Below are 10,000 nucleotides of genomic sequence, written 5' to 3' on the forward strand. Positions count from 1 at the left end.
GTGTGTTACCTGTAGGCAGAGCAGGAAGTGTGTGTGTGTGTGTGTGTGTGTTACCTGTAGGCAGAGCAGGAAGAGGGGGAAGTGTGTGTGTGTGTGTGTGTTACCTGTAAGCAGAGCAGGAAGAGGGGGAAGTGTGTGTGTGTGTGTGTGTGTGTGTGTGTGTGTGTGTGTACCTGTAAGCAGAGCAGGAAGAGGGGGAAGTGTGTGTGTGTGTGTGCGTTACCTGTAGGCAGAGCAGGAAGAGGGGGAAGTGTGTGTGTGTGTGTGTGTGTTACCTGTAAGCACAGCAGGAAGAGGGGGAAGTGTGTGTGTGTGTGTGTGTGTGTGTGTGTGTGTGTGTGTGTTACCTGTAGGCAGAGCAGGAAGTGTGTGTGTGTGTGTGTGTGTGTGTGTGTTACCTGTAGGCAGAGCAGGAAGAGGGGGAAGTGTGTGTGTGTGTGTGTGTGTGTGTGTGTACCTGTAAGCAGAGCAGGAAGAGGGGGAAGTGTGTGTGTGTGTGTGTGTTACCTGTAGGCAGAGCAGGAAGAGGGGGAAGTGTGTGTGTGTGTGTGTGTACCTGTAAGCAGAGCAGGAAGAGGGGGAAGTGTGTGTGTGTGTGTGTGTGTATGTGTGTCTGTAGGCAGAGCAGGAAGAGGGGGAAGTGTGTGTGTGTGTGTGTGTTACCTGTAGGCAGAGCAGGAAGTGTGTGTGTGTGTTACCTGTAGGCAGAGCAGGAAGTGTGTGTGTGTGTGTGTGTGTGTGTGTGTGTGTGTGTGTGTGTGTGTGTGTGTGTGTGTGTTACCTGTAGGCAGAGCAGGAAGAGGGGGAAGTGTGTGTGTGTGTGTGTGTGTTACCTGTAGGCAGAGCAGGAAGAGGGGGAAGTGTGTGTGTGTGTGTGTGTGTGTGTGTGTGTGTGTGTGTGTGTGTGTGTTACCTGTAGGCAGAGCAGGAAGAGGGGGAAGTGTGTGTGTGTGTGTGTGTGTGTGTGTGTGTGTGTGTGTGTGTGTGTGTGTGTGTACCTGTAGGCAGAGCAGGAAGAGGGGGAAGTGTGTTCCGTTCTGCAGTGGAGCCGCCAGCTCACACACACTCAGCACGTCGCCTAGCAACGCACGCGCAGCAAACTGGCCAATCACAGACTTCAGAAGAGGCACCGAACCCTCAAGCTCCGCCTCCCGATCACACACACCCAACAGAGCCTAAAGAGAGAGAGAGAAAGAAAGAAAGAAAGAAAGAAAGAAAGAAAGAAAGAAAGAAAGAAAGAAAGAAAGAAAGAAAGAAAGAAAGAAAGAAAGAGACAGATTATCATAACATCCTAACATACACAGCTATTCATGGGAACAGCTGCATGTGTATTAAAAAATTTTCTTTTGATGACTCCATATTTGGTTATTGTATTTGGACAGACGCCATATTTGTCATGACATCACGAGACCACCAGGGATGAATTCTGTGTGTGTGAGCGCTTGTGTGTGTGTGTGTGTGAGCGCTTGTGTGTGTGCGTGTGTGTGAGAGCGCTTGTGTGTGTGTGTGTGTGTGTGTGTGTATAATTATTGCTCTCCAGTCAAACTTCTTCAGTGTTTAGTATTTATTGTGTGTGTTACCTGCATGTACTGTTCCCCGAAGAATAGCCCCTCGGTTGCGAGTGTGTGCATGAGTGTAGAGTAGAGCAACTTTATTAATCCCCAGGGGGAAATTCAGGAGTGTGCTGGTGTTCTAGTGTGTGTGTGTGTGTGTGTGTGTACCTGCATGTACTGCTCCCCGGTCACCAATCCCTCGGTGGCGAGTGTGTGTATGTGTGTGTGTGTGTGTGTGTGTTTACCTGCATGTACTGCTCCCCGGTGACAAGTCCCTCGGTGGCGAGTGTGTGTATGAGCGTGCTGGTGTTTTCGCGGTCGGCGTCGGAACCCTCTAGTCCAATCAGAATCATCTTGGTCAGGAGTTCACACACGCTGGAGCGCGGAGCCCTCATGTCGCGCACCGCCGACACCGCCTCACACACCTCCCCTCCCGCCAGGAACGCACGCACCAGAGTCTCCTGAAACACACACACACACACACACACACGTTAGACACTGCCTCACACACCTCCCCTCTCGCCAGGAAGGCACGCACCAGAGTCTCCTGAAAACACACACACACACACACACACACACACACACACGTTAGACACGGCCTCACACACCTCCCCTCCCGCCAGGAACGCACGCACCAGAGTCTCCTGAAAACACACACACACACACACACACACACGTTAGACACCGCCTCACACACCTCCCCTCCCGCCAAGAACGCACGCACCAGAGTCTCCTGTAAACACACACACACACACGTTAGACACGGCCTCACACACCTCCCCTCCCGCCAGGAACGCACCCACCAGAGTCTCCTAAACACACACACACACACACACACACACACACTAGCCTTTACATACTATGCGAGCGCACACACACAAAAGCAAAGGTTAACGTCAACATGCACACTGCCACTTTGGCTTCTTCGTCTGAGCCTTCACACTTGAAGATTTATGCGCGTGTATGTGGATATTTTCTGTACCCAAGATTACTCACACACGCTCACACAGAATTGACGCCTCATCAAAAGTTTGTCTGTGGAATGTAATTGAATCTCTTCCACCCTCCCACGTGCACGCACACACATCTCCCTGGTACACCTCCCCCACCCACCCCCTCTCCCCATACGTACGGTCATGGTGTTGAGTTCCTCTTTGGTGGGCGGGGCCTTCTTGGTCTTCTGGGGTTTCTCCTGGATCACCGCAGGCGCCGACTTCAGACCCAGCTGAGGAGGCTGCACACACACACACACACACACACACACACACACACACACACACACACACACACACACACACACACACACACACACACACACACACACACACACAGAATTAAACAAGAGCTTCAGACCCAGCTGAGGAGGCTGCACACACACACACACACACACACACACACGAGAATGTTACATTGATACGACTTCAGACCCAGCTGAGGAGGCTGCACACACACACACACACACACACACACACACACAGAATTAAACAAGAGCTTCAGACCCAGCTGAGGAGGCTGCACACACACACACACACGAGAATGTTACATTGATACGACTTCAGACCCAGCTGAGGAGGCTGCACACACACACACACACACACACACACACACACACACACACACACACACACACACACACACACACACACACACACACACACACACACACACACACACACACACACACACACACACACACACACACACACACACACACACACACACACACACGAGAATGTTACATTGATACGACTTCAGACCCAGCTGAGGAGGCTGCACACACACACACACACGAGAATGTTACATTGATACTGCATCTACTAGATTGAGCCATATGAAAGTGTGATTTATACCACCCAGCGCCACCATTATGGACAACATACGAGTACATGAAGTGAGAGCGGACGAGGATTTGTGTTACCTCTGTGGAGAGAGAGAGAGAGAGAGAGAGAGAGAGAGAGAGAGAGAGAGAGAGAGAGAGAGAGAGAGAGAGAGAGAGAGAGAGAGAGAGAGAGAGAGAGAGAGAGAGAGAGAGAGAGGTCTCTCTCTGATGAGTGGGGGAGAGTGTGTAGGTCCTGGTGAGGTGTGTGTGTGTGTGTGTGTGTGTGTGTGTGTGTGTGTTACCTCTCTGATGAGTGGGGGAGAGTGTGTGGGTCCTGGTGAGATGTGTGTGTGTGTGTGTGTGTGTGTGTGTGTGTGCGTGTCCTCTCTGATGAGCGGGGGAGAGTGTGTGGGTCCTGGTGAGGTGTGTGTGTGTGTGTGTGTGTGTGTGTACCTCTCTGATGAGTGGGGGAGAGTGTGTGGGTCCGGGCGTGTGTGTGTGTGGGTCCGGGCGTGTGTGTGTGTGTGTGTTACCTCTCTGATGAGTGGGGGAGAGTGTGTGGGTCCTGGTGAGGGGTGTGTGAGTGTGTGTGTGTGTCCTCTCTGATGAGCGGGGGAGAGTGTGTGGGTCCTGGTGAGGTGTGTGTGTGTGTGTGTGACCTCTCTGATGAGTGTGTGTGTGTGTGTGTGTGTGTGTGTGTTACCTCTCTGATGAGTGGGGGAGAGTGTGTGGGTCCTGGTGAGGGGTGTGTGTGTGTGTGTGTGTGTGTGTGTGTGTGTGTGTGTGTGTGTGTGTGTGTGTGTGTGTGTGTGTGTGTTACCTCTCTGATGAGTGGGGGAGAGTGTGTGGGTCCTGGTGAGGGGTGTCTGTGTGTGTGTGTGTGTGTGTGTGTGTGTGTGTCGTACCTCTCTGATGAGTGGGGGAGAGTGTGTGGGTCCTGGTGAGGTGTGTGTGTGTGTGTGTGTGTGTGTGTGTGTGTGTGTGTGACCTCTCTGATGAGCGGGGGAGTGTGTAGGTCCTGGTGAGGTGTGTGTGTGTGTGTGTGTGTGTGTGTGTACCTCTCTGATGAGTGGGGGAGAGTGTGTAGGTCCGGGCGTGTGCGTGTGTGTGTGTGTGTCCTCTCTGATGAGCGGGGGAGAGTGTGTGGGTCCTGGTGAGGTGTGTGTGTGTGTGTGTGTGTGTGTGTGTGTGGTACCTCTCTGATGAGTGGGGGAGAGTGTGTGGGTCCTGGTGAGGTGTGTGTGTGTGTGTGTGTGTGTACCTCTCTGATGAGTGTGTGTGTGTGTGTGTGTGTGTGTGTTACCTCTCTGATGAGTGGGGGAGAGTGTGTGGGTCCTGGTGAGGGGTGTGTGAGTGTGTGTGTGTGTGTGTGTGTGTGTGTGTGTGTGTGTGTTACCTCTCTGATGAGTGGGGGAGAGTGTGTGGGTCCTGGTGAGGGGTGTCTGTGTGTGTGTGTGTGTGTGTGTGTGTGTGTGTCCTCTCTGATGAGCGGGGGAGAGTGTGTGGGTCCTGGTGAGGTGTGTGTGTGTGTGTGTGTGTGTGTGTGTGTGTGTGTGTGTGTGTGTGTCGTACCTCTCTGATGAGTGGGGGAGAGTGTGTGGGTCCGGGCGTCACCAGTTTGGGCTGATTCTTGTTGAGCTGGAAGGACTGAGCGGGACGCAGGCTCACCTACACACACACACACACACACACACACACACACACACAAAGAGTGAGGGGCAGAGATTAATATCAGATCTCTACGACAGCAACAGACGTTTGATATCGCCATAGCAACAGTATTTGATTGACAGGTAGGTACCTCCTCTGCGCTGACGAGTCCTCTCTTGGAGAAGCGAGGGGTCAGATCTTTAGCCTGCGACTGCTGCTGACTCTACAGAAACAGACACAGGAGACCACATTTTGGCATTGGATGGGCAGGTTTTAACATATCTTTCGCTCTTATACGATTTTTGGTGTGTACTAGGGGTGTAAATCACAGCCTTCATGACGATACGATATCGATTTCTTAAATCAGGGATTCGATTTTTTTCGATACTTAAGAATTCCCCACGATACAATGCGATGCGATTCGGTTCAATTCGATTTTTCCAATTACTTTTCTACTACCGTATTTTCCGGACTACAAGTCGCACTTTTTTTCATGGTTTGGCTGGACATGCGACATATACTCTGGTGCGACATATATATGTTTTTTTTTCTCCACGGGAGAGCACTATGTGCGCAACTAGGCCTATGTTGTGTTGCTTAATACCACTGATAGAAAAAATGTTACAACTTAGGCTACCACAACAAAAAATAGCATTTACAATGACGACTGAATAGAAATATAGCCTACCACCCAAAAGAAGTTAATATAGCCTACTGCTGAGTTCAAGCTGAAAGTAATTAAATATGCAGCCGAAAATGGCAATAGGGCAGCTGAACGAAAGTTTGGATGCAATGGAAAACTGTTTGGGGACTGGAGAAAAGCGGAGGAAAATGTGCTGATGAATACAGGACATGTGTTCTCGAACAACGCGCGCGCGCTGCGAGTCAATGGTCTTGTTACGGGCTCCATGACATTGCCAAAGAAATGAATAGGACTTTTGCGGAAGTCAGGGAGCTCGTGGATGTATCGCGTTATGCAATGCAATCCCCTCTCGTGGATTTATTTGCGCTATGCAACGCAATCTCCTCTCTATCCGAGAACGAGCGTCTGTGTTATTAAAGACAGTCAGCCGACTTCCAGGTGAAAATCGGTCATTTCCGCGAGTTTCTGACAAACGAGCACAACGTGACACTGCCATAGGCTACACAATATGGATGAAATCTCCCTCACCTTTGATACCGTCATGGGCTGAAGTCTCAGAAAAGGGGGTAAAGAAAGGCGTGCTCTGGAGACGGAACAAGTTGCCTCGAACCCTCCCACGGTCCAAACGCAAAACAAAGCCGAAAATTGAATGTTGTTCTGACTACAGGGCAACATGGCGCGTTATCACTGTTTCTTCCTCTTTTTCTTTTTGTGGTTTTATGGCGGTTGGCAAACCATCTTAGTTGGTGCATTACCACCACCTCTGAATGCGTTGCCACTGCTTCAGATGCTGGTTTAAAACAATGCCGTCTTTGAGCAGCAGCTTACCATGCGCCAGTTATCACAACATAGATTCCATGGATAGAATAACCTTTCAAAAATGTGCGACGATTAGTCCGGTGCGACGTATATATGTTTTTTTCATCTTCAAAATGCATTTTTGGGCCGTTGCGACTTAAACTCCGGAGCGACATATAGTCCAAAAAATACGGTACTATTGTGTTATGGAGCTAGGGCATTGCACAGGGGCCAGCGATTCGATTCTTAAGAATGCCTCACGATACAATGCGATTTCATTAAAACGCCGGCCGATACTTCCGATATATTACGACTTGATTTACATCCCTAGTGTGTATGTGCAGTAAAAGTAACTAGCGTGGTTCTTACTGTGTGTACCTGTCCGTTCTTGAAGGTCTTGTTCCCATTGGTCTTCTCCGCGTTGTTGTTGCCTCCTCCCCCGTGCGTGTGGTTGCCGTGGTTACCGTGGTTGCCGTGGTTGTTGTGCGCGTGCTGCTGCGGGGTTATGAAGGCCGCCAGCGTGTGCGTCGGAGGGCAGATGAAGAGGCCGTTTCCACGGTTACGGTTGGCGGGGGAGTAGTGCGTGTCCTCCTGGATGACGCCGGGGCCCGTGCCAATGCCCCCCCCCAGCGGCATCTGGCCAAAGATGTCGGCCAGGCCCCCCACGCCCAGCCCCCCCATCAGACCCATGCCCCCCATCATGCCCGCACGCATGCCCAGCCCGGCCAGGAAGGGGTTAATCACGCCCTCGCCGAAGAAGTCGTTACGGCCGCCGCCTCCCGAACCCAGAGAGGACGGGATGAACACGCCCAGGTCCTAGAGGGGGAGGGGGAGGGAGGGATTAGTATTGAATTATCTATTATCAACAAGACTGAGTGTGTTTCTCAACTCTTTAAAACTCAATCTCAATCTAATTCTTATATCTCTGATGTCTGTGCATGTTACAGGGTGTGTGCGCCTGAGTAATGGTCTTGGGTCCGTTGTCGCTGTGCATCCAACGGTGTGTGTGTGTGTGTGTGTCTTGTTGTATCTGTGTTATACTCTTAGGCCCGTTGTCTTTGTATCTTGTGGTGTGTGTGTGTGTGTGTGTGTGTGTGTACCTTGACTGCGTCCTGTCGTATCTGTGTAATGGTCTTGGGTCCGTTGTCTCTGTATCTGGTGGCGTGTGTGTGTGTGTGTGTGTGTGTGTGTGTGTGTACCTTGACTGCGTCCTGTCGTATCTGTGTAATGGTCTTGGGTCCGTTGTCTCTGTATCTTGTGGCGTGTGTGTGTGTGTGTGTGTGTGTGTGTGTGTGTACCTTGACTGCGTCCTGTCGTATCTGTGTGATGGTCTTGGGCCCGTTGTCACGGTGTATCTTGCGCGGGGTCCAGTTGTTCTCGCGCAGCTCCAGCGTGTCCTGGAGCAGGAAGCGGATACGCGACGGAAGATCCTGATTGGCTATCAGGCTCCGCACGCGAGCAAAGTACTGGTCCATCAGGGACTACGGAGAGAAACACACAAACACACACACATACATTAAAGCGGTATGCCACTATTTTGGAGCTTAATACAGTTAAAATCGTTGGCCAGGGTTTATAAAGGTGGCAAAGTGTCTTATTTTTCATGTAAGCCGTTGTCTTGCTGTAAGACAAGTTAAAAGAGAGCGCATGTCGCCGAGATAGTGAAAGTCAATGCATCCATGTAGCATGCTACAATGCTACAGTGATCCATTGACCAAGTATCGGAACTTCCCCGATACTGACATTGAGCCATTTCCAACGTTAATTTGAAATCATAACACACACACACACACACACACACACACACACACACACTGCTGCTGGTGTACTTGACAGACCTTTTTATATTTATTTTCTTCAAAATGCTACTATTACCATGTCAGAACGCTATAAAGGACTTTTTTTTAGGAAAAGCACAAAAACACAACAAATACCTCTCAATGTATGTCCTCTACAAGTCTTCTGTTGTCCAGTCTTGCACTTTAAATGTCTGTACGAGCACTGTCTATGTCCATACTGTCTTAAGTCCATGTATAAGTACTGTCTATGTCTATACTGTCTATGTCCTTACCTTAATTAGTCTATGTCTGTATGGGAAAGCAAGAAATGTAATTTCAAATTCTTTGTATGACCAGTGCATGTAAAGAAATTGACAATAAAACCTACTTGACTTGACTTGACTTGACTTGCATATTAGTGTTCAGGATGGGATTGTTACGTTTCCTTATTAATTGGTGTCCTGTTCTCCCAACTTCCTTCCCTGACCAAATAGCCTACCTCCAGTTGAAACTAGTGTTGCAGCGATACTGATACCAGTATCGGTAGATCGGTGGATCGGCACTAAAATGGTGGTATCGGTATCGGCGAGTACCAACAAATAGGGCACCGATACCATTTACAGGTGCTTGTATGTCACTTAAACAGCCTTGAAATTAGTCATTTCATAGTGGTATTTAAAAAGTATAAAAAGTTTTGCTGGATTCACTTTGTATTAGTCTTTATCCTGTTTCACAAAGGTAGGCAGCAGCCTGACAAAGCCATGCAACTACAGCCCTTCATATATATACACATTTCAAATAGGGTGGTATCAGTATCGGTATCGGCCGATACTGCACAGCCAGGTATCGGGTATCGGGGCCAAAAAATGGTATCGGTGCAGCACTAGTTGAAACCCATGCATATATGTGGTTTTGGTATTGGATCGGAGTAGTATCGTATCGGTAGATATCCAAATTTAGATATTGGGACCGGATGTGAAAAAATGTGTATCGGTGCATCCCTAACTCAGAACACTGCCCATCATGCACCCCCCAATCCCCCCCTCACACACACGCACGCACGCACGCCTCCCCCTCCCCTCACCTTGGCCTTCTGGTGGTCCAGTCGCGGTCCGACGGTCCTCATGATCTGGCAGAGGCACTCCAGATCCTCTCCCATGTCCTTCACCTGCACATGGCGCTTCTTCTCCAGGAGCTGAGAGACACACACACACACACACACACACACACACACACACACACACACACACACACATCATTACTATACAAGTTATACACACTCCAGATCGTTCTTCTCAAGGAGCTAAAACACACATTAATATATCATCACTTTGTTGGCAGGTAATGATGGTTCATATATAAACCATCTAACTGCCAAGAAAGTGATTTAGGAAATAATATTCCTCTGATCTGAAGTCATCCTTCTTATCTCCTATATCAGATGAAAAACGTTTTTCATTTGAGGGGCCACTTCAAACTCCTCCAAGGGCCATACTACGAACACAAACCAGGATTTCACCTTTTATTTCAGGCCTATAGTGAAGGCAGCCACCTTTAAAACAGATCCCATCTTCTGTAGGTCCATCTTATTATTAACCTCACTTCATTTAGCCTTACTTTTTGATCAGTTTAATTTTACAAGTTTCATAATTATTTTATCTCCATTTTATTTTTTTGTTTTACGAGTGTTCAGAGACCATGATGTATGATGATATTGCACTCAAAACAATAAATATTATACTCAGGGTTCCCACACCTT

At 49.2% G+C, this 10,000-nt stretch overlaps 1 protein-coding gene across 1 annotated transcript in view; it reads right to left on the reverse strand.

Annotated features, from left to right (window-relative positions):
* eif4g2a (eukaryotic translation initiation factor 4, gamma 2a) overlaps positions 1-10,000 on the reverse strand; it is a gene marked incomplete at its 5' end in the record, with an annotated part of 23,957 nt that overhangs the window by 8,082 nt on the left and 5,875 nt on the right. Inside the window, 8 exons of the mRNA XM_063193238.1 lie at positions 999-1,175; positions 1,799-2,014; positions 2,686-2,787; positions 4,945-5,040; positions 5,174-5,245; positions 6,842-7,279; positions 7,762-7,944; positions 9,326-9,436. Coding sequence (XP_063049308.1) covers positions 999-1,175; positions 1,799-2,014; positions 2,686-2,787; positions 4,945-5,040; positions 5,174-5,245; positions 6,842-7,279; positions 7,762-7,944; positions 9,326-9,436 — 1,395 coding nt within the window. The remainder of the gene's footprint in view (positions 1-998; positions 1,176-1,798; positions 2,015-2,685; positions 2,788-4,944; positions 5,041-5,173; positions 5,246-6,841; positions 7,280-7,761; positions 7,945-9,325; positions 9,437-10,000) is intronic.

This window comes from Engraulis encrasicolus, unplaced genomic scaffold (genome assembly GCF_034702125.1).
Source record: "Engraulis encrasicolus isolate BLACKSEA-1 unplaced genomic scaffold, IST_EnEncr_1.0 scaffold_32_np1212, whole genome shotgun sequence".
Lineage (NCBI taxonomy): Eukaryota > Metazoa > Chordata > Actinopteri > Clupeiformes > Engraulidae > Engraulis > Engraulis encrasicolus.